The sequence below is a fragment of the Callithrix jacchus genome, chromosome 2 (assembly GCF_049354715.1).
Source record: "Callithrix jacchus isolate 240 chromosome 2, calJac240_pri, whole genome shotgun sequence".
NCBI lineage: Eukaryota > Metazoa > Chordata > Mammalia > Primates > Cebidae > Callithrix > Callithrix jacchus.
The window spans coordinates 16,447,419-16,472,335 of NC_133503.1; the positions used below are offsets into that span (position 1 = coordinate 16,447,419).

At 43.2% G+C, this 24,917-nt stretch overlaps 1 protein-coding gene and 1 long non-coding RNA gene across 3 annotated transcripts; both read left to right on the forward strand.

Moving 5' to 3' along the window:
• Window positions 1-294: 294 nt before the first annotated feature.
• Window positions 295-17,882, forward strand: RBAK (RB associated KRAB zinc finger). 2 transcript variants are annotated; one of them, XM_002744086.6, is made up of 6 exons: window positions 295-494; window positions 630-756; window positions 3,214-3,272; window positions 8,967-9,093; window positions 9,356-9,451; window positions 14,047-17,882. In XM_002744086.6, the coding sequence occupies exons 3-6, from the start codon at window positions 3,258-3,260 to the stop codon at window positions 15,936-15,938; spliced, it is 2,130 nt and encodes a 709-aa protein (XP_002744132.2). In that variant the 5' UTR covers window positions 295-494; window positions 630-756; window positions 3,214-3,257; the 3' UTR covers window positions 15,939-17,882. The 2 variants fall into 2 exon arrangements, with proteins under 2 accessions (XP_002744132.2, XP_078214043.1); XM_078357917.1 differs by adding an exon at window positions 2,445-2,453 and having other exon boundaries at window positions 344-763; window positions 3,223-3,272.
• A 5,705-nt stretch (window positions 17,883-23,587) lies between these two features.
• LOC103788827 (uncharacterized) lies at window positions 23,588-24,687 on the forward strand. The gene is made up of 3 exons (XR_013530338.1): window positions 23,588-23,731; window positions 23,835-23,970; window positions 24,387-24,687. It is a non-coding gene; the product is annotated as an uncharacterized LOC103788827 (long non-coding RNA).
• Window positions 24,688-24,917: the final 230 nt, after the last annotated feature.

Genomic DNA, 24,917 nt, shown 5'->3' on the forward strand with positions numbered 1-24,917 from the left:
ACGCAGCCTTGGACTTAACCCTAAAAGGGAGTAAAGAAACATGCGAAGTTTAGTCCGGGGTTCAGGGCTGCCAAACTCATAGCCTGGAGCGTCTTAACCGTTAGACAAGGTAGACACTTTTAAAATGGTCCCTAAATTTGGGGGGCGCATAGGTTCATGGGAAATAGAGTCCCGGTACTCGTCCTGGGACCAGCGTTGGGCCCCGGTAGGTGGACTTCCGGTGCACTCCTGCGCTTGTACACTTCTTCCTGTGTGTGTGTGTTCGCGCATGGGCGCCGCCGCCGCACTGCCCTCGCTTCCTGTGCGTGCCGGGGTCATCGCTACGTCTAGTTCCCAGGCCTCTGGTGGACTAGAATCGCGGAGCCTGCGGGGCTAGACGTCTACTGCCCCGGCCAGCACCTAGGCGGGCGCGGAGCTGTGCGGGCCAGGATTCGCGCGGGCCGGGCAGGGGCTCGATCGGGGAACCCGGAGCACGAGCCCCGACGTCCGCAGCGGTGGGGCCCAAGGGGCCGGGCGGGAAGTGGCGGAGTTGGTGGCGGAGGCGAAGGGGCCAGGGTCCGCAGGACGGTGAGCCTCAGGGAGGCGGATCTAGGTCCCGGAAAGGACACCAGCCTGGATTTGCCCCGTAGGCCCGGGAGCAGAACGGCCTTGGTGAGGTGGACTGGAGGGAACCTCGCGAGCAGACCTGCACCCGCGACAGCAGCCCCGCCCCGGCCTCTCGGGAGCCGTGGGCAGAGGCTCCGGAGCCCCAGGAGGGTAGGTCGTGCGTTTTCGGGCCCGGAGCGAGAAAGGCCTGGGTGAAGTCACCGCGTGTGAGGCAGGGGGAGGGTCCCGGTCGCTTGCAGGAGAGACGGGTGTTTGGGTTTGAGGGCGGGGTCTGTGTGCACGGAACCGGCGCTGCACGGGAAGCTCTGGGAGGAGAAGGCTTAAAAGGGCGCGGACGGTGTCACCAGTCTCTGCTGCAGACTTTGTCTCCACTCCCACCTCACACCACCTGCTCTTACTCCTCCTCCCCGAGCTCTTGATTGCGACCGTTTCTAAATGTCCGTCAGCACCTCTGTTCTCTCATTTAAGTGTCTGCTGATCCCCCCTTAGATCTGCCTTGTAGAATCGTAGTCATGCAGGCACGGTCTGCAGGGATTATCTCTTGCTGCCTCAGTTTCTAGGGGAGGAGACTGGGCCTTAGCAGGTGGTCGAATTGACCGGGTCACCGGGTTTGTGGGTAGAGTTGCTCATAGTAGAACTCAGGAGTCTTTTTATTTGTTTGTTTGAGACGGAGTCTTGCTCTGTTCCCCAGGCTGGAATGCAGTAGTGCGATCTCCACTCACTGCAGCCTCCACTCTCCTGCCTCACCCTCCTGAATAGCTGGGATTAAAGGTGCGTGCCACCACACCTGGCTAATTTTTTATATTTTTGCCAGGCTGGTCTTGAACTCCTGATCTCATAATCCACCCACCTCGGCCTCCCAAAGTGCTGGGATTACAGGCGTGAGCCGCTGCGCCTGGCCATACTCATGAGTCTTGTCTCCTAGGCCAGTGTTCTTTCTCCTGTATCCTAGTATTTTTAAATTTATTTTCTTGAGTGGGAGTTTCGCTGTTGTTGCCCAGGCTGGAGTGCAATGGTGCGATCTTGGCTCACTGCAACATCCGCCTCCTGGGTTCAAGTGATTCTCCTGTCTCAGCTTCCTGAGTAGTTGGGATTACAGGTATCTGCCACCACGCCCGGCTGATTTTTTGTATTTTTTACTAGAGACAGGGTTTCTCCATGATGGTCAGGCTGGTCTCCAATTCCCACCCTCAGGTGATCCGCTCACCTCATTCTCCCAAAGTGCTGGGATTATAGGCATGAACCACCGCCCCCGCCCCCTAGTTTTCTTAATAAGAGATTGTTAGGTACAGCAATAATCAAGTTTAGTTGGATAATTTAGAAATGAAACCATATTTTGTACACATTAATTTCATTTCTGAAAGCTCACGTTCTCAATTCCTGTGGCTTCTTTCTTAGATTTTAAGCAATTTGAAGAGACAAGAAAACACGGGCCAGATGCAGTGGCTCACACCTGTAATCCCAGCACTTCGAGGGGCCAGGGCAGAAGTATCCCTTAAGACCAGGAGTTGGAGACCAGTCTAGGCAACATAGGGAGACCCCAACTCTACAAAAAATATAAAAGTAGCCGGGCCGGGCACAGTGGCTCAAGCCTATAATCCCAACACTTTGGGAGGCCGAGGTGGGTGGATCACGAGGTCAAGAGATCGAGACCATCCTGGTCAACATGGTGAAACCCCGTCTCTACTAAAGATACAAAAAATTAGCTGGGCATGGTGGCGCGTGCCTGTAATCCCAGCTACTCAGGAGGCTGAGGCAGGAGAATTACCTGAACCCAGGAGGCGGAGGTTGCGGTGAGCCAAGATTGCGCCATTGCACTCCAGCCTGGGTAACAAAAGCGAAACTCTGTCTCACAAAAAAAAAAAAAAAAAAAAAGTAGCCAGGAATGGTGACATGCACCTGTGGTCCTAACTACTCGGGAGACTGATCGATGGAGCCCAAGAGGATGAGGGTACAGTGAGCCATGAATGTACTACTGAACTCCAGCCTGGATGGCAGAGTGAGATCCTGTCTCAAACAAACCCACAAAAATCCTGAGCCATATAAGGGATTTTTTTTTTTTCTTTTTGCACATTGTATTTGATGATGGCAGACTATTTGTAAAAGGAGTCATGCTACCCTTGAGAGTCTAACTCACCTAATTCCCACCTGATAATGTTAGAGTTATAGACTTAGAAGTGCATGCTTCCCCTTCACTGTGTTTTTGAGACAGTGTCTCTCGCCCAGTCTGGAGTGCAGCTGCGTGATATCGGCTCACTGCAACCTCCACCTCCCAGGTTCCAAGGATTGTTGTGCCTCAGCCTCCTGAGTAGCTCAGACTACAGGTGGGTGACACCACGCCTGGTTAATTTTTTGTATTTTTAAGTAGAGGCAGAGTTTCACCGTGTTGGCCAAAGCAGACAGATCACTTAAGGCCAGAATTGGAGACCAGCCTGACCAACATGGCAAAACCCTGTATCGCTCTTTTAGGCCCTTCTGAGTGTTTGCAGGCTGAGTGTTCACAGGGTGTTAGCCTATTGAGCTTTCTTTTGTGGTTCTAAACAGGAGATTCCTGCTTTTGCAGGCCAGAGCCCTTATGACTTCAATGACCTGCTTTTCTCCTTCTAGGTGTACCAGCCACAGTCTCTGCACATTTCCAAGAGCAGCAGAAAATGAACAAATTGCAGGTGAGGTGTCCTGCTTATGTATATGTTCTTCCACTTTATTTTATGATGCATTTTAAGAGGTTCGTAAGGATTCACCCTTTTTTTTTTTTTTATGAGACAGAGTCTTGCTCTGTTTTGATCGTGTTTTACTGCAACCCCTGCCTCCTGGGTTCAAGTGATTCTCCTGCCTCAGCCTTCTGAGTAGCTGGGATTACAGATGTGTACCACCATGCTTGGCTAATTTATTTATTTTTAGTAGAGACAGGGTTTCACCATGTTGGCCAGGTTGGTCTTGAATTCCTGACCTCAGATGATTCTCCCTCCTTGGCCTCCCAAAGTGCTGAGAATTACAGATGTGAGCCACTGCACCCAGCCAGGATTCATACTTTAAAATGGGAATGTAGAAATAGATATTATCGTGTAAAATATAGTTAGTGTGGCAGAGCAGCACCAAAAATTATTTGTGAAGCTCTTATGTATGGACATTATTATTGTTTTTTTTTTTTTTGAGAAGGAGTTTCGCTCTTGTTACCCAGGCTGGAGTGCAATGGTGCGATCTCAGCTCACCACAACCTCAGCCTCCTGGGTTCAGACAGTTCTCCTGCCTCAGCCTCCCAAGTAGCTGGGACTACAGGTGCGCGCCACCGTGCCCAGCTAATTTTTGTATTTTTAGTAGAGACGGGGTTTCACCTTGTTGACCAAGATGGTCTCGATCTCTTGACCTCGTGATTCACCCGCCTCGGCCTCCCAAAGTGCTGGGATTATAGGCCTGAGCCACCGCGCCTGTCGGGCGTTTTATTTTAAGGCTGTTGAACTTGACCAGCACCCAGGACTGATATTCTTGGCAGTTATCACAAAAGGAAAATGCCATCTGTATTAGTCCATTCTCACACTGTTACAAAGAAATAACTGAGACGGAGTAATTGATAAAAGAGGTTGGGCTGGGTGAGGTGGCTCACACTTGTAATCCCAGCACTTTGGGAGGCTGAGGTGGGCGGATCACCTGAAGTCAGGAGTTCGAGACCAGCCTGACCAATATAGTGAAATCCCATCTCCACTAAAAGTTTTAAAAAATTAGCCAGGCGTAGTGGTAGGCACCTGTAATCTCAGCTACTTGGGAGGCTGAGGCAGGAGAACTGCTTGAACCAGGAGGCAGAGGTCGCAGTGAGCTGAGATCTCGCTGTTGTATTCCAGTCAGGGTGAAAGTCTCCAGCCAGGGTGAAAGTGACATGGTCTTAAAAAATAAAATTAAATTAAAAAGAGGTTTAATTGGCTTATGCCTGCAGGCTTTAGAGTAGGAAGCATGGCTGGGGAGGCCTCAGGAGACTTATAGTCATGGTAGAAGGGGAAGGGGAAGTAGGTACATATTCCATCACCAGAGCAGGAGGAAGAGAGAGACGGAGGTGCTACACACTTTTAAACAACCACATCTTGGGATAACTCACTCAGGATCAGGAGAACAGCACCAAAAAGGAAATTTCCTCTATGATCCAATCACCTCCCACCAGGCCCCACCTCCAACATTGAGAATTAAAACTTGACATGTGATTTGGGTGGAGACACAAACTGAAACCATATTCCTATCCACGACATTGCTTTTAATGATTAGAAGAAAAAACCAATTTTGTTACTTGTGGATTTAAAGAGATGTATTCTCTTTGCCCAGGCTGGAGTAACAGCATTATTTTCAATTGAACATTTTATTTGGAAATCATTTCAAATTTTCAGAAAAATTGCAGGGATTTTACAAAGAAATCCCAGATACTTCCTTTTGTTCGGTTACTCCATTCTTAACATTTTCCATGTCCAGCTAAGTTTTGTATTTTTAGCAGAGACGAGGTTTTACCATGTTGGCCAGGCTGGTCTTGAACTCCTGACCTCAGGTGATCCACCCATCTTGGCCTCCCAAAGTGCTGGGATTACAGGCATGAGCCACTGCATCTTTTAAAGGGATCTAAGTAATGAGATAAAATACACAGTTACCACTTCTGATACTCTTCATTCCTTTGTGTAAATCTAAATTTGTATCTGCTGTCATTTTACTTCTGCCTGAAGGGCTTTCTTTAACTAGCTGATGAATTCTTGTATGTCTGCAAATGTCTTCATTGTGTCTTTGCTTTAAAAGGTATTTTTGCTGGATTTTCTCCACAGTAATTTAAATATGTTCCTCTATTCTCTTCCTGCTTACATTTTTTTCTAGGAGAAATCTGATCTCATCCTCATTTTTGTTCCCCTGTATAAAACATTTCTTTTTTTCTTCACCCCTTATTGTTTTAAACTTTTCGTCACTAGTTTTGGGCAGTTCGATTGCAATGTATCATGGTATCATTTCTTTCATGTTTCTGTTTTGGGGATCATTGAACTTCTTGGATCTTGGATTTCTGGTTTCATCACTTTGGGAACATTTTTATCATTATTTCTTCAACTACCCATCACCTCCCCTCCATCAATTGTTGTTGCCTATATATTAGTCCACTTGCAATTTTCCCATAACACACTGTTGGTCTTTATTTGCTTTTAATTCTTTTTTCTCTGTTTCATTTTGTGTAGCTTCTGTTGCTGTCTTTATATTCAGTAATCTCTTTTTTCTGCGATACTGTTAATCTTGTCCAGTATAATTTTCATCTCAGATATTGTAGTTTCTATCTGTACAAGGTTAGTGTGGATCTTTTTTACATCTTGCCTGTCTCAATTTGTTTGAACATTTGGAATAGAGTTATAAATTGTCTCAGTGCTCTCTGCCAGTTGTAAAGTCTGTGTCAATTCTGGGCCAGTTTTGATTGACTAGTTCTTTTCTTTCTTATGGGTTATAATTTCCTCCCTGTTTTCCCATCTTGCAACTCTTTCTCCTTACGTCTGCCTCTGCTCTTCTTCCCTGCTCTGTGGCCTGGAAGCGTGCAAGGCTGAAGTTGTATGGTTCACCTCGTTTATTTCCCATCTTTCATCGGTAGCTCTGCTGCCAGATAATCAGTGCCTTGAAAACCATTTTTTCAGATATGTTGTCCGTTTTGTTTCTTTCTGTTTTTGATTTTGTTGTTGTAGTTCTTGTGTGCTGTTTCAGGTTGGAGGGTATATCTAGTACCTGTTAGTTTATCACAACTGAGGGCAGAAGTCCTAATGTGTCTCTATATATGTTTTTTCTAATATATATATTTTTTCCTTTGTAGAGACAGGGTCTTGCTATGTTGCCAAGACTAATCTCAAACTCCTGGCCTCAAGCGATCCTTCTGCCTCAGCCTTCCAAAGTGCTAGGATTACTGGCATGAGCCCCTACACCTGAACTGGATACAGTTTTATTCATGTCCAAATGGTTTTTTCCCCTAGCTGTTTTTTATCTCCTACCTTGTGTGAACTGTAATGTCAGCTAGTCTTGTTCCAGGAAAAAACTTTTTGCTATTTTTATTGGAATCACATATTTATAAAGTAATTTAGGATAACTGATATCTTTGTATTATTAAATTGATCTTAATGATACAGCTAATTTTGGGGGGATCTTTAGTAGAGATGGGGCTTCACCATGTTGACCAGGCTGGTCTCAAATTCCTGACCTAGGTGATCTGCCCGCCTTGGCCTCCCAAAGTGCTGGGCTGACTTTGGGATCCCACGCCTGACCACTTTTTTTTTCTTAGGTATATTCCTCTGATTGTTTTCTCCTCTCTAATTGTAGATAATGAGCATTTTATTAATATCTTGTTCTTGATATTAGTGGGAAGGTATGTAGTTTTTCCCTGCTAAGTAAAATCCTGACTTTTTAGACTGAGAAGACTGAGGCATAAGAGTGTGTGTGTGTGTGTGTGTAAACTTAAACTGTACATATGTGCTTGTATGTAATTGAAATATATATGTCACATATATCATACATACTATTGGATATTAGGGTGTAATATTTATATGTGTGTACATGTATATATATATTAGTGATGTTAATGGAGTATCCATCAGTTCCTATTTTCTCCAGTTTGTTTTTTTAAATTAGCTTTTTCTGTCAGACTTTTTCAAGTATCTTCACAGATACAAGATTTTTCTTATTTGCTCTGTTATAATGGCATATCATATTAATAGATTTCCAAATGTTAAACTAGTCTGTATTCTTGGAATAAGTCCCATTTGGCTAGTGTATGTTTTTAATCTGGTACTGGATTTTGTTTGGTTATGTTTCATTTTGGGTGTTTGTATTGATGTAAGTGGTATTGGCATGTAATTTTGTGTTATTTATTGGTTGATCAGTCTTCTAACCCCTGCCATCTCCTTGCCTTCTGAACTAACAACCCAGAAGGTTATTACTCTCTCGTGGTGATTTTATCAGCTCCTGTGGCCTGCCTGTGGATAAGCTTGGATGTTCTGCTTTAGTTTCTCAGCCCACCAGCCTAGCAGCTCTGCTTCTGCTGTCTCTTGGGATCTGCATGGTCTTAGGCGTATCACTGGGTTTGAACCCTTCTGAACAAAGAACATTTGCCTATAATGTTCTTTATAAATTATAGAGTAATGTAACATTCCTTCCTTATCCTTATTGGGCACTTCCTTCTTCTAAACTACATGTTTGGGCAGGGCATGCTGAGTGAAGCCTGTAATTCCAACACTTTGGGAGGCCAAGGCAGGTGGATTGCTGGAGCCAAGTTTTATATTTTTCTTTTTTTTTCTTTCTTTCTTTTTTTTTTTTGAGACAGGGTCTCGCTCTGTTACCTAGGCTGGAGTGCAGTGGTGCAATCATAGCTCACTGCAGCCTTGACCTTCCTCAAGCAATCCTCCTGCCTTAGCCTCCTGAGTAGTTGGAACTATAGGCATGTGCCATGATGCCTAGCCAATTTTTTAAAAAATTTATTTTTAGCAGAGATGAGGTCTTACTCTGTTGCCTAGGCTGGTCTCGAACTCCTGAGCTCAAACGGTCTTCCCATCTTGGCCTCCCAAAGTGCTGGGATTATAAGCATGAACCACCATGCCCAGCCCCAACCTCTTAAAGATTGAAACTGCTTCATTTTTGCCATTGGTACTTTTTACACCTCGTCATATTAACTGAGTCTGTGAAACCTAATCTAATGGCATAAAGTTAAAATAATTTGATTGTCTTTTATTAAATCATTCTGCCCCTTGTCTACATTACTCTAATAACAGCTTTGGACATTCATTCATTTAATGAATATTCATTGCAGTAAGCATGAGATGTTTAAGGTAAAACTCAGCCATGTAGATAGCCAGAAGCCACTGGCTGTGAGAAGAGCCAAAGGAATGAGGAGCTGAAACAGGGTGAGAGCCCCAGAGCAGTGAGTTAGGAAGAAGAAGACCTGGAACTGAGTGGTGGTCACTCCAACCTGAAGAGGTCCAGGAGAAGGGACCAGAAGTCTGGCAGCAAAGGAGTCTGAAAGAAGTGACAAGGAGTAAAATGCTCATGTTTGTTTACATGTTTATCTCCTTATCAGGTTGTCAGCTTTTTGAGAGCCGTCATGGTGTTTCACTCATCTTATATCCCCAAAACTCAGTTCAGTTGCAAAATAAGAACTCAGTTGTGTTTTGAGTTTTTATTTTTGTGGGGTTTTATATGCATATATGTTAAGGACCCCAAGGAATATGTGTTGCTAATATGATTTCCCTTCCACAGTCTGTAACATAAGATAAGGTATACAATGTTCGTGGTTAACTTTACCAGCGAGCTTTGTAAAATGTTATCCCCCTATTTCTTTTTCACATCTCCCAATTCTGATCATGTTGCCATTACAGGGGCCAGTGTCATTCAAAGACGTAGCAGTGGACTTCACCCAGGAGGAGTGGCAGCAACTGGACCCTGATGAGAAGATAATATACAGGGATGTGATGCTGGAGAACTATAGCCATCTTGTTTCTGTGGGTGAGGATAGCTTTCTTTCTGAATGCTTTCAGTTGAATGGGGTTTTATCCTTGAGTTTGAGGAAATAAGTGATGACACCATTTAATTCTTTGTGGGCACTAGCTGGAGTGTTTATATTATTATTCATTGAAAGGTTCTAACTTTGATAAGGTAAAAAATGGGGCACTTCTGTTATGCAGCTTATGAGGTGGCAACATCTTGTATTTGAGAGATTCTGAAGCCAAGCAGCTCATCCAAGTTATTCTTCTTTTCCTATTAACAGGATGTGATATCACCAAGCCGAATGTCATCATTAAGTTGGAGCAGGGAGAAGAGCCATGGATAATGGAAGATGAATTTCCATGTCAACATAGTCCAGGTAAGTTAGTAGAGTATCAAATATTAAAAAATGCTCATCCCAGACCTTTGGGAGTGACTAAAGACTGTTGTTTATATGTATTCAGTACCCTGAGTAACACCTTCCAACACCCAAATACCACTTTCTTTCCAGCACACATACATGAACTCTTTTGTTGATTTTACATTTGCTGTACATTGGTAGGCATTTTTTCATTTTAACCTGTACTGAGGAGCCATTAATTTCCTCTTTCTCGAGCATTATCAGTAACTTACTTACTCCCTCACCATTACAGAATTGTTATGGGTTTTTTTTTTTGAGGAGTCTTGTTTTGTTGCCTAGGCTGGAACGCAGTGGTACTATCTTGGCTCACTGCAACCACCACCTCCCAGGTTTAAGCAATTCTTCTGCCTCAGCCTCCTGAGTAGCTGGGATTACAGGCACATGCCACCACACGTGGGTAGTTTTTGTATTTTTAGTAGAGACTGGGCTTTACCATGTTGGCCAGGCTGGTTTTGAACTCCTGACCTCAGGTAATCTGCCCACCTCGGCCTCCCAAAGTGCTGGGATTACTGGTGTGAGCCACTGTACCTGGCCCCCTTCAGTTGTGGTTAAAAAGCATGTAACAGGCCAGGCATGGTGGCTCACGCCTGTAATCCCAGCACTTTGGGAGGCCGAAAAGGGTGGATTACCTGAGGTCAGAAGTGTGAGACCAGCCTGGCCAACATGGTGAAACCCCATCTCTACTAAAAATACAAAAATTAGCCAAGTATAGTGGCACATGCCTGTAATCTCGGCTACTTGAGAAGTTGGAGCAGGAGAATTGCTTGAACTCTGCGGGTGGAGATTGCAAAGAGCCGAGATTGCACCATTGTATTCCAGCCTGGGCAACAAGAGCAAAACTCCATCTCAAAAAAAAAAAAAAGTAACATAAAATTTACCATCTTAACCCTTTTTAAGTGTACAGTAATGTTAACTGTATTTGCATTGTTGAGCAATAAACTTTAGAACTTTATCCTTTACATTTGAGCTTAAAGATTATCTCCTTGAAGTTTTCGTCATGATTCATTGACCCCTCCGGTCTTCCTTTTCTCTTGATATCTGTTCCACTTAGTGATTGTTACCACAGAAAGTTGGATATGATTATATACTCTGATATGAGTATAAACTCTGATAGGATTATATGCTCTAAGTTATATGCTCTGATTAGATTATATGCTCTGATAGGAGTGTAAGCTCTGATTCTATGCTTTGGTAGCATTATATGCTCTGAGTATAAACTCTGATAGGAGTATATGCTCTAAATTTTATGCTCTGATAGCAGTGTATGCCCTGATAGGAGTGTATGCCCTGTGATTATATCCTCTGATAGAAGTATATACTCTAGGCCTGGTGCAGTGGCTCATGCCTATAATCCCAGCACTTTGGGAGACTGAAGTTGGGGGATCATGAGGTTAGGAGTTCCAAGAGCAGCCTGACCAACATGGTCAAACCCTGTCTCTACTAAAAATATAAAAATTAGCCAGGCATGGTAGCATGCCTGTAATCCCAGCTACTCAGGAGGCTGAGGCAGCAGAATCACTTGAACCCATGAGGCGGAGGTTGGAGTCAGTGGAGATTGCACCATTACACTCCAACCTGGTTGACAGAGCAATACTCCATCTCAAAAAAAAAAAGAAATAATATGCTCTATGATTCTATGCTCTGTTAGGATTATATGTGCTGAGTATAGCTCTGATAGGAGTGATTATACACTCTGTGATTATACACTCTGATAGGAGTATATGCTCTGTGATTATACACTCTGATAGGAGCATATGCTCTATGATTATGTGCTCTGATAGGTGTATGTGCTCTGTAATTATACACTTGATAGGCGTATATGCTCTGTGATTATATGCTTGATAGAAGTATATGCTCTGTGATTACATGCTCTGACAGGAGTATATGCTCTGATTATACGCTTGATAGGAGTATATGCCCTGCGATCATACCCTCTGATAGGAGTATATGCCCTGCGATTATATGCTCTGATAGGAGTATATGCTCTGTGATTATATGCTCTGATAGGAGTATATGGTCTATGATTAATGTGATAATTAGTTGCATATATTTGTTGTTTCAGTTTCATCTACCTGAATTATAATCCTCCAAAGAGGAAAGACCTTTTTACTCTTCTTGCTTTGATAGGCAACATACAGTAGGCATTCAATAGGATTTTACTGACTTACCTAGGAGCTAAATAATGAAAGATCTTTTATCATTAATCCATTGAGAGATCATTTATTCTGAACTATAGTTTCTGATAAAACAGATAGGGGTTAGATTATAACTTTGTAAGCACCCATCAGATTAGGAACGATTTTAATTTCTGTTCACGGAGATTAAAAGAAAATATGAATACTTTCCAAGGGCATATTGGTTAGGAAATGAGATCATAGCTGCATGAACTACTTTAAAATTCAGCTTTTACATGGAATATTTAGACCCCAATGCACATTGTGCAACTTTATATAAAAGCTATTTTAAAATGTAAGGGAAAGACATTCAGTGAACTGGGAAGAGATTTGATAAATATCTTGAAGCTTCGCCGAAAGCATAGATAAGTTTTGAGTATAGCCAATGCCAGAAGTCAAACTGAGTGGGGAAGATCATGAGTGCAGACTTGTGGTTGAGAATGAGCAAGACATAGCCTAGGCTTCCAGAAGCAGAAGATGTTGTTAGCAGATTAGTACAATGCTAGGTTGGATAAATATTTTGAATTCAAGTAGTGAAAAATATTACTAATAATCTTTCTGTTTCTTCTGTTGGTGTTTGGGTTGCTTGAGCTCAGGGATGTTGTAGATTTCTGAGCAGAGCACTGTCAGGGTTGCATTGCATGTGGGTGATAGCAGCTAACAACAGTTTTGTGGATCCAAAAATTTGTAAGATACATAAAAATAAAAGTTAACATTGTAGGGCCAGCTTTAGGAATCTGAGGTATAAGATTTTCCACCAAATGAAACACCAAGTGTTTGGGAACTCTTGTTTGTACTTAGAATTAAGTAAAATAATTATACAGAGACATGACTCGTTTTAGGAAATTTAAGTCGGCAAATTGAAAGAAAATTAATGGCTCAACTTAATGAGCATTCGTTTTATGTTATAAACTGTTCTAAGCAGTTTATTTGTACTAATTCAGTCCTTTGACAGTGCCTATGATTTAGGCACTCGTATTCACATTTCAAATGAGTGAAACTGCACCACAGTTACGTAACTTGACCAAGGTGTCTTAGCTAGTAAATTGTTGGGGGTTTGAACTGAGGTGTCCTGCTTTGGTGTTCATGCTCTTAACCACTGTGCTATATTGTGCAAGCAGGGAAAGTAGAATTTAATGGCTAAGAAGGTTAGCTAGTAAGACTTTCAAAACACTTCAAAGATCTGATCTTGGGGTTTTTGCTTTGTTTTTTCTTTTTCTTTTTCTTTTTTTTTTTTTTTAAAGTAGAGACAGGGTTTTGCCATGTTGCCCAGGCTGGTCTGAAACTCCTGAGCTCAGGCAATTCACTGGCCTTGGCCTCCCAAAGTGCTAGGATTACAGGCATGAGCCACCATGCCCAGCATGATCTTGTTTTTAAGATACCTTGCCCTGGCTCACACCTGTAATCCCAGCACTTTAGGAGACCGAGACAGGTGAATCACCTGAGGTCAGAAGTTCAAAACCAGCCTGGGCAACATGGTGAAATCCCTTCTCTACTAAAAATACAAAAATTAGCTAGACATGGTAGCATGTGCCTGTAATCCCAGCTACTCGAGAGGGTGAGGCAGGAGAATCTCTTGAGCCTCGGAGGCGGCAGAGCTTGCAGTGAGCCAAGATTGTGCCATTGCACTCCAGCCTGTGTGACACAGCAAGATTTTGTCTCAAAACAAAAACAAAAACCTTGCTCTCTGGTCTTTTATTTCTTTTGGACAATCATGTGCCTGGATCTCTCCTCCAGTTGAATGTGAATCCTCTTTGTAAACGTGAAGAAATCAGAACATTTAGAATGTTTATTTGCATTTGTATGCAGTATAATGATGCATTGATTTTGCAAGGGTCTAGGCTAGTGGGGATGCTGCCATTGTAGTCTTGATATGAAGTGATATTTTGCAGTTTAATATAGAAATTGTAATAGATTTCTCCCAGATACAATCCATAATGGGGTCTTTGCATATAGACGCAGTAACTGCTTTTGTTCCCACTGATCCCATCTGCTCTGAGTCCTCCCATCTTTGCCTGGATCTGGCACTCTTTCAGTCACTTCTCTGCTCATCATTTATTGGTTTTATTTCATCTTTTCTACCAGAGTTTGAAACATAATATTTGTAAAGTGACAAAGTTACCTGTATTCAATATGAATTACTCTTCCATCTTCCACTACTATTTCATCTTTATTTTTTCACCACCCTGTTTATGTGTGTGCATTTATGTTTTATATTAGAAAGCAAAGGAAAAAGAGAACTATGTGTTTGTAATTATTATTTGTGGAGATTGGCTCTGACGCCAGAGTCAACCCCACATTGGGGGCTCTTGAATACCTGTACCTTTCCATAGCTAGTGTGTTCAGATTTATAGTTTGTTTACTTTTTTTCCTTTTTAGAAGTCTGGAAAGTTGATGACCAAATAGAGAGAGTCCAAGAAAATGAAGACAAACATTCAAGCCAAGCTGTTTGTATCAACAACAAAACCCTGACTGAAGAGAAAGAGAATACATTTGGCCAAACCTATATGGAAAGAAGCCTTGTTCCTTCAAGCATGATAGCTCATGATTGTGTCTCATGTGGAAAGAATTTAGGATCTATTTCAGAATTAATTAGTAGTGATGGAAGCTATGCCAGGACAAAACCTGATGAATGTAATGAATGTGAGAAAACATATGAATTTAATCAAAATGGGGATACCTGTTCTCAAAGTGAAGAAAATATTCTTCAGAAAATTAATATTTTGGAGAAACCCTTTGAGTATAATGAGTGCATGGAAGCCTTAGACAATGAAGCTGTTTTTATTGCTCATAAGAGAGCTTTCATAGGGGAGAAGCCCTATGAATGGAATGATTCTGGACCAGACTTCATGCAGATGTCAAATTTTAGTGCATATCAGAGAACACAAATGGAAATAAAGCCCTTTGAATGCAGTCAATGTGGAAAATCCTTCTGTAAAAAGTCAAAATTCATCATTCATCAGAGAGCTCACACAGGAGAGAAACCTTATGAATGTAATGTATGTGGGAAATCCTTCAGCCAAAAGGGAACCCTCACTGTACATCGGAGATCACACTTAGAGGAGAAGCCCTATAAATGTAATGAATGTGGGAAAACCTTTTGTCAGAAATTACACCTTACTCAACACCTAAGAACTCATTCAGGAGAGAAACCCTATGAATGTAGCGAATGTGGGAAAACCTTCTGCCAAAAGACACATCTCACCCTACACCAGAGAAATCATTCAGGAGAGAGGCCCTATCCATGTAATGAATGTGGGAAATCCTTCTCCCGCAAGTCCGCACTCAGTGACCATCAGAGAACTCACACAGGGGAGAAACTTTATAAATGTAATGAATGTGGGAAATCCTACTACCGAAAGTCTACCCTGATAACACATCAGAGAACACACACAGGAGAGAAGCCCTATCAGTGTAGTGAGTGTGGGAAATTCTTTTCTCGGGTGTCATACCTCACTATACATTATAGAAGTCATTTAGAAGAGAAACCCTATGAATGTAATGAATGTGGCAAAACCTTCAACTTAAATTCAGCCTTCATTAGACATCGGAAAGTACACACAGAAGAGAAATCCCATGAATGTAGTGAATGTGGAAAGTTCTCTCAGTTGTCGTATCTCACTGACCATCATACAGCTCATTTGGGAGAGAAATCCTATGAATGTAATGAATGTGGGAAAAACTTCCTTGTAAATTCAGCCTTCGATGGGCACCAGTCACTTCCAAAAGGGGAGAAATCCTATGAATGTAATATATGTGGAAAGTTATTCTCTGAGTTGTCATACTATACTGAACATTATAGAAGTCATTCTGAAGAGAAACCTTATGGATGTAGTGAATGTGGGAAAACCTTTTCCCATAATTCATCCCTCTTTAGACATCAAAGAGTACACACAGGTGAGAAACCCTATGAATGTTACGAATGTGGAAAATTCTTCTCTCAGAAATCATATCTCACTATACATCATCGAATTCATTCAGGAGAGAAACCCTATGAATGTAGTAAATGTGGAAAAGTCTTCTCTCGGATGTCAAACCTCACCGTCCACTACAGAAGCCATTCAGGAGAGAAACCCTATGAATGTAATGAATGTGGGAAAGTCTTTTCTCAGAAGTCATACCTCACTGTACACTATAGAACTCATTCAGGAGAGAAACCCTATGAATGTAATGAATGTGGGAAAAAATTCCACCACAGATCAGCCTTCAATAGCCATCAGAGAATTCATAGAAGAGGAAATATGAATGTACTTGATGTGGAAAATCTCTGAAGTTAGATCTCAATTTTTAGAAAACTCTGAATAGGATGAATATGGGAAATCCAATAGGAAGTCAAAGAGCTTATCTGAGAGTTCATGTTCCTGAATAGTGAGAAGCATTTAGGTGTTTGATTCATTTTAATCTGAATTTTCACAGAGAAGAATCCCTAAGAATGTAACATGAAGCAAAGCCTTCAGCAACATCATACGACTCATTGGACACTAGATAATTTATGCAGGAGTGGAGATTTATAAATATTTAATATTTATTTTGGATTCAAATTGTATTTATATATCGGAATCATACAAAGGCAAAATCTGTCAGTATGGTGAATGTGGAAAATATATTGTCTTGGAAATTGTTCTGCTGGAAGCCATATTTCTGATGTAAAATCAGGTGTTTAAGGAAAGATCCCAGAGACTATAAGCTCTGAATAAACCTTCATTGTATAAAATGAAGTTTTAAAATTATCAGGAATTGATCATGAGGACAGCAGCATTAAATAAGTATATGGCCATTTTTTAATCATGTTTTAAAAATGCAATCTAATGGTAATTCTATGCAAGTTTGGATTTGGATGACTTATGAAAAGGCAGTTTTCTTATTTGCGTGCTAGGATGACAAGGTGTACTGAGACAGGACATATTGTTATTGAGATAATATTTAATAGTTATAAAATGGTAAAGTGCATAATTTTCTATTTAGAGGAATTTACAAATGAGTTTTTAACAAATGCCTCAATCGTAGAGGGGGCAGTGGTTTTGTAAAGTTTTCAACTGCATCTGAGCAAGATAAGATTTTTTTAAAGCCTATTTTGATAAATTATACATACGTAATTTGGAACTGTTTAAGTCTATTTCAGTGAAAGAGAACAAACATACCGCCCATACTCGAAAATATCCCCAGCTCTCACACCACCACCCTTTTTAATCCATACGTTTGAATGTGTCTAGTGCCAATATTTTGTAATTCTGAGATTTTATTCAGAAACTTATTTGATATAAATACAATATCATTGTTTTGTGCATTCCCCTTATTCCCAGTATTTTAGAACAAATTAATTCAAGTTTCTAGCAATTGTTTTTTGGTCAATTAATGTCCTCCATTTCTTGCTGGAAAAGTTTAGGTACCTACCACTTCTTTACATGATGTGGGCAAATCGTGATTAGTCAAAATGATGATGATTTCATTCTCTTTGCCAGTAACTTGTTTTATAGTGGTCATATGACCTGATACTGGGCAGACAAAACAAAGACGGGTTTGTTCTGGAAAAAGGTAATATGGTAATTAGATAGGTTGTCTTCCAGAAATGCAACGGTGGCTTAATATTTAAAAATCAGTTGCTATTATACACCACCTGTAGAAAAGTAATCTGGCATGCAGAATATTCATGTGTCAAAATTAATGTTCATATGATATTAGCAAATGATGGGTAGAAAGGGACTTCCTTAGTTTCATAAAGAGACAAACTACAACAAACAGTATGCTTAATGATGATATAGTGATTTCTCCCAAGATTATGAAAATAGACAAGGATATCCACTGTCACTGATTTTATTCAACATTGTTCAGAAGGACCCCACCAGAAAACTAATACAAGAAAAACAAAAGGCATAAAGATTAAAAAAGAAGTAAAACAGGCTGGGCGCAGTGGCTCACGCCTGTAATCCCAGCACTTTGGGAGGCTGATGTGGGCAGATCATGAGGTCAGAAGTTCAAGAGCAGCCTGGCTGACATGGTAAAACCCCATCTCTACTAAAAAAAAAAATTAGCTGGGCATGGTGACGAATGCCTGTGATCCCAGCTACTCAAGAGTCTGAGGCAAGAGAATTGCTTGAACTGGTAGGTGGAGGTTGCAGTGAGCTGAGATGGTGCCACTGCACTCCAGCCTGGGCTACAGAGTGAGGCTCTACCTCAGAAAAAGAAAAGAGAAGTAAAACTTTAAAAAAGAAAAAGAATGAAAACCTTATTTGCAGATGTGATGAGTAAATTTGATAAGTTCCCTGCATAAAAGTTATGCAAAAGGCATTTTATAATACATGAAAAAACATGGAAAATGAAATTTTGAAAAGCAGTATCACTTAAAAGTTTCTCAAGTGCCTAGGAGAAAAAATTAGCTAATATGCTTTAAAGGACTGTATGCGGAAAAGAAATTTACAAAGGAGAGAGTGGGATAGGATTCCAGGACAATCTCAAAACAATGTTGCTTTTTCCTAAATTCATTGAACCTTAATGAAATCCTAGCAAGTTCTTTAATGTAAATTAACAAGCTAATTCTAGAATTCATGTGCATATTCAAAAGGCCAGTAATTGTCAAGGCTATCTTGTAGACCAGACAGAAAGGATTGAAATCCCCAAATATCAAGACCTGTTACAAAGCCATAGAAATTACGATGGTGTGATTTTGGCACAAGGATGAACAAATTGACCAGTGGAACAGCATAAAGATTCATAAATAAACCCACATGTATACCATCACCTGACTTGACAATAGTGACATCAAAGTGTAGTGGGGGAAAAGGTGTTTTTTTCCAGTAAATGTGCTTTGCCAATTACATTTTGTAATTTAATAAAAAGTCGGTTGGAGGTGGACTGCAGATCTGAATATGAAATGTGAAATAAAGCTTTACAAAGAGATCTTAGGACAGTTTGTAACCTTGGAGTAAGTAAAGTCTTATTGAGGGTCCAAAACTAGCCCATAAAATTATAACTTAATATTAAATTTCAGAACTTCTATTTACCAGAAAGACCACCAGTAAGAGTGAACAGGAAACCATGGCGAGAAGATAGTTGCAGTTCATGTATATGACAACAGAACTGAGTGTAGCAAAAGTGTTGGCAAACTTTTTAGCAAGGCACCAGGTGGTAAAAAATTTTGGCTTTGTCACAACTGCTCATCTTTGCTACTGTGTGAAAGCATCCATACACAATGTATTGAAAAAAAAAAAGTGTGGCTGCTTCCCAGTAAAACTGGGAGGCATTTATCTGGTGCTGGGAATCATCTGTTTCTGAACCTGGGTGCTAAATATCTGAGTGTGTTCTGAGCTGTGCACTTAAGATATGTGTATTCACAAACACAAGTGGCAGTCTGAATTTGGTCTGCACTTACTGTTTTCTGGTCCCTGATCTAGAATATGTAAAAAGCACCTACAAATCAACAAGGGGGAAAATGGAAAAGGCAAAAGAGTATAGAGGATGTCCACTCACTTTAAAAGATATCCAGATGGCCAATAAACATGAAAAGATGTGTTAACTTTATTAGTAATCAGGGAAGTGCAAAATTCAAACACCATGTAGTTCTGCCCATCCATGGAAATGGTTAAAATGAAAAAGCATCACGTTTTGGCAAGGATCTAAACAAGAGGAACTGTCCACTACTGGTGGAATTGCTAATTGATAAAACCATTTTTGAAAGCTGGCACTTAAAACCAAGCATGTGTACACCCTTTTACCCAAGCCCAGCAAAAACGCATGTCTCTCCACCAAAGGACACGCACTAAAATATTCATAGCATAAAATGGCACAAGACAACTATCTTAAGGCACATGTGCAATAGGATGAATAAACAAGTGGCACATTTCTGTGGAATACTGTAAAAAGTGAGCATGAATGAACTCTAACCCCATGCAATACCATAGCTGAATTTGACAAACCTTGCTGAATGAAAGACTCCAGACAAAAGCTAACACGCTGTCTGATTCCTTCTATATAAATTATAAAGCTGGGCAAAACTCATCTATGCAGTAGGAAATTAGGATAACAGCCTTGGCTAGGGCTGAAGGGAGGCATTTATCTGGTGCTGGGAATCATCTGTTTCTGAACCTGGGTGCTAAGTATCTGAGTGTGTTCTGAGCTGTGCACTTAAGATATGTGTATTTTTTTCTGCATGTGTGTTACATTTTTCATAAAAGTTTTCTCATCACAAATGGCTAACATTTGTGTTGTTCATCCCTCTAATATTTTTCTAGATGTCTAAGAATATGCTGCATAACAAATTAAATGGTAGATTTTGCATAATTCTGTGCAGGAAATACATATTTATAGTAGTTTTAATGGCAACTACTAAGATTTCCTGCGCTGACCTTAAAGCTTAGCAGAATGTATATTTTAAGTGAAATATTTGAAAAGGTTAAAGAGTCATTACATACTTTGTCATCTTACACTCTTACATATATAAATGGGTCTGAACTGCCTCTTCAATAAAGAAGCCAATGTGTAACATTTCATATTTCCCTAAACAAATTGTTTGCTGCATTTCTGAACTTGGGATTCATCTTAGCTTTTACCATAGAGGTGACCTTTCTTGGCCTTAAATAAATGGGGAGTTTCAGTTGATGGAAAATTATTTTAGAACTATTCAGCTAACCCTTTCCGCAGATGTCAGATACACAGTTAACAGCACAGATGTGAGTGAGGGAAAGAAACGGGTCACCAAGACTTTGCACCATTTAAAAAAGCACTTTGGGTGGGGGCAGAGTATGCTTTTAAAAGCACAGCAAGGAGGACATGACGTTGGATGGCATAGACTATGTGTGCCTCATTTTTTTTTGTTTGGGGCATTTGTTTTTTCTTTCATTTTTATTTTTTGAGTCAGGGTCTCACCACAGCCTGCAGTGCAGTGGTGCAATCACAGCTCACTGCAGCCTTGACTTCCGGGCTCAAATGATCCTCCCACCTCAGCCTCCTGAGTAACTGGGACTACAGGTGCACACCACCACACTTGGCTAATTTTTTTTTTTTATAGAGACAAGGTCTCACTATGTTGCTGGATGCCAACTCCTGGGCTCAAGTGGTCCACCCAACTCAGCCTCCCAAAGTGCTGGGATTCCAGGAGTGAACCACCACTCCTGGCCATGTGCTTTTCATTTCACCTTTCTCATTGAAGTGTAAACAGATGACGAATGCTTTGCCGAAGGAGGGGGAATCTGGGAGTTGGGTGGGACTTGGGGGGTGTGACTCCCCCACAGTGGCTCACTTTGCTCTCTCAGTCCTCTGGGCAGAACCACCAGGCAATATTCAAGCAAGGCAGGGGCTCTCCGTTCACCCCCACCGGAAGTGCCCATTTCACAGGAGATTCCCTCCACCCATGCCCATATTTGCTAGTGCTTGGCTTGGGGTTGGTGAACCTTTCTTTTTTTTTTCTTTTTTTTTTTTTTTTTGAGATGGAGACTTGCTCTTGTTGCCTAGGGTGGAGTGCAATGGTGCAATCTCGGCCACTGCAACCTCCACTTACCAGGTTCAAGCCATTCTCCTGCCTCAACCTCCCAAGTAGCTGGGATTACAGGCTCCTGCTACCATGACCAACTAATTTTTTTGTACTTTTAGTAGAGACAGTTTCACCATGTTGGCCAGCTGGTCTTGAACTCCTGACCTCAGGTGATCCTCCTGCCTCAGCATCCCAAAGTGCTGGGATTACAGGCGTGAGCCACTGCGCCCAGCTGAATTTTTCCGTTTTGTCTCTAAATTATGTCAAAAGACAAATGCAAGACTACTAATTTATACCTGAGGTCAATAATTCACCCACTGTTCCTTATTTCATCCCAAATTATGTCCAGATATGAGGAAGCCAAGCTCTTCAAAGAAGGGAAGCAGTCCAGGCATACCTGTAATCCCAGCACTTTGGGAGGCTGAGGTGGGAAGATCTTGAGTTGCAACACAGCCAGACCACATCTCTTATTATTATTATTTTGAGATGGAGTCTCGCTGTCATGCAGGCTGGAGTGCAGTGGCACAATCTCAACTCACTGCTTCTGGGTTCAAGTGATTTTCCTGCCTTAGCCTCCTGAGTAGCTGGGATTACAGATGTGCACCACCACACCTGGCTACTTTTTAGAGATGGGGTTTCACCATGTTGGCCAGATTGGTCTCAAACTCCTGACCTCAAACTCCTTTGGCGCCCTCCTCGGCCTCCCAAAGTGCTGGGATTACAGGCATGAGCTACTGCACCTGGTCTGTTGAGCAAAATTTTCAAAATGTCTTTTTTTCACAGCTTGCCTCATCAGTTCACTGCCTGGCCTGATGACACGGTGGGACAGGAGCATGATCACTTAGTAATTCAGGAAATGCCAGAGCCACCTGAGCCTGGCTGGAGTGAGGATCGGATGAAACAGGTAGGGTGCTTAGCTGCAGCACCTCCTCCACACTCCAGAAGCTAAGCTTTTACGTCAACAGAAGAAATTGGGCATGTTTTCATGGTGGTTTACCAAAAGGGCAGGGATCCCTTTGTGGCTGGGTTGTGGATGATTGTCTGGAGACAGTTCAGCAGGTTAGTTAATGAATCCCAGATTGTGCTGCTCTGCTGCTGTTCTGGGCCATATACATCCTCTGTAAGTCACCCCCCTCCCTTTTTTTTGAGACAGGATCTTGCTGTGTTACCCAGGCTGGAGTGCAATGGCGTGATCTCAGCTCACTGTAACTCTGCCTTCCAGGTTCAGGCAATTCTCATGTCTCTGCCTCCTGAGTAGCTGGAATTACAGGCGCACATCACCAGCACAGCTAATCTTTGTATTTTTAGTAGAGATGGGGTTTCACCATGTTGGCCAGGCTGGTCTCGAACTCATGACCTCAGGTGATACACCTCCTTGGCCTCCCAAAGTGCTGGGATTACAAATGTGAGCCACTGTGCCTGGCCAACATCCTCTATAAATCCCTTCAAAGAAGCAGAAATGGGAGAAACCTCGTAACCTCCCATACCAGGAAGTAGCAATGTGATTGGTTTTTCTCTCCAGTCAAGATTGCAGCACCTCCCTGGAGAAAATGAGTTCTGGCAAAAATAACCAGACCTCTGAGGAACTCAATCATCAAAGGACAAACTGCATCACCTATGCTAAATGAAGATTCTCAAAGAAATAAGAATATATTGGTAATGTTTGGGAGACTGAGGCAGGAGGGTCGCTTGAGGCCAGGAGTTAAAGACCACCTGGGCAATATAATGAGACTCCATCTCTACAAAAAATCATTTAAAAATTACCTGGGCATGGCTGCGGGCACCTGCGGTTCCAGCTACTCAGGAGGCTGAGATGGGAGGATCGCTGGAGCCCAGGAATTTGAGGCTACAGTGAGCTATGTTCGTGTCACTGCATTCCAGCTTGGGCAACAGCGAGACCTGTCTCAAAACAAAACAAACAAAAACAGGCAGGCAAAGAGGCAAAGAAGCAGAAAAACAGAACCCATAATAAGTTGAAAAATCACGAAGACCCAGAAATGGCACAGATGAGATGATGGAATTAGTGATCAGGATGTTCAAACAGCTATTGTGAATATTCCCCATATGTTCAAGAAGAATGGAGAATGAACGAGAGTGAGGGACCCGAAACGACTGTGTTCCATGCTGAGGGTGGCAGAGGCTGGCCTGGATGCTGGATGAGGCTGGATGAGGCTCAACTTGGGGGGCCTGGGCTGCTGCACTGGGGCTGGACTGGGGATCACGGAAGAGTGCCAGGGCCGCGTGGGACTCCAGGGCCGTGTTCAAGGGCGTGGTCTTCTGCATTGGGGGAGTGGCTGGTGAGTGGAGACTGCTGCGATTCTGGGGGCGTGGCTGATAATGGGTGTGACTATATCCTAGGGGCGTGGCAATTGCTTAGGGCTTGGGTGAGGCGTTAACAGTGGGTGGGCACGGCTCTGACTCGAGGGGAGTGGTCAGCACGCAGGGGCGTGGCTCGGGCTCGCGGAGTCGTCCGAGATTCAGGGCAGCTCCCGGGCAGAAGTGTCCGGATCTAACCGTCCCTGGGGAGTCGGAGACCCGTGGCCGGTTTGTGGGCTGACTCAGGGCTGCTAAGGAGACACAGGCGGACCGTGGGGGCAGGTGAACGGGGCTAGACATGCGATCCTGGCACGCAGAAGTTGAGGGCAGAGAGGAAAGGGCAGAGAGGGGGGCGGGGCCTCTGACGCTCGCCTGGTTCCCCCAGCCGCCGGACCCACAGGCCATGTGGCCCCCGCTGTTGCTGCTGCTGCTACTGCTCCCTTCCGCCCCGGTCCCCACCCTCAAGGCCGCTCCGCTCCTGGATGCTAACACCCAGGAAGGCTTTCAGAACCTGCTCCAAGGTTTCAACTGCCCCATGCTGGGGGGTGGGGGCGGGGACAGACAGGAAGAGAAGAAATCAGGGACCCAGAGAAAGGAGGAGACGGAGACAGAAAGACAAAGCACTGCAGACCCAGCACAGGGACCTGGATAAGGACAGGGGACCAAACGGGGGTGGGAGGGTGAGTGCTTGGGCCCCGAGGGTCAGAGGGTGGAGAACATGGGGTGGGCCTGCTGGGCCCCTTGGCTTCGAGGCCGGCCACACACTTGGAACCCCGAGGGCACTGCTGCAGGACAGGGACGGCGTCTCCTCTGCCCCCCTGGACCTCGATGACCCCCCAGGCACGGCCACAGCACAGAGGGCCAGGGGACCGCCTGCCTAGAGAGCGCCACCCTTTCAAGCCAGCACCAGGAAGCCCCCCTTTGTCCCCTTCCCCAGGAGTCCAGGCTGGCGGAGACAGAGAGCTGCGGGCAGTCTCATACCTGGCCCCGGGCTCTGCCTGTAGTAATGGAGCTGTGGTGGCCGTGCGACCCCCAAGCCAGGGAGGAAGACCTGCGGCTCCGTGAGAGGCGTCCAGGGCTGCAGGCCAAGGCGACAGGCTCCGGGGGACATGGGGCTTCCCCTGTTCACTTCCAAGGAGGGTGGGCATCAATGCATTGGCAGGGGATGGCCCTGTGCCCTGCCAGGGTCTCCACCCCCAGCACCATTTATTAGAAATAATAAAGTTCTTTCTTAGCTAGTGGTGCTGTTTCTTTTTGGGATGGGCCCATGCTTGGTAGATCAGGCTGTCCTGAGTTCCTCCCAGCTCCAGGCTTGGCCCTATCGTCAGGAGGCACATGCACTGGTTGAGCTCTCTGGGCCCAGTGTTCCTATTTAGGCACTGTCACTGTCTCCTGACAAAGCAGCTGTGTCCCCCAGTCCCTGATGCTGATGTCCCCAGACCCCTCTGTGCACTCAGTCTGCCCATGT

What these genes read in the sequence shown, in the direction of transcription:
- RBAK (XM_002744086.6), top strand. An exon ending in TAGCCATCTTGTTTCTGTGG is followed by an intron (nt 9,094 to 9,355) that starts GTGAGGATAGCT and finishes TCCTATTAACAG; the next exon opens with GATGTGATATCACCAAGCCG. An exon ending in TCCATGTCAACATAGTCCAG is followed by an intron (nt 9,452 to 14,046) that starts GTAAGTTAGTAG and finishes TTTCCTTTTTAG; the next exon opens with AAGTCTGGAAAGTTGATGAC.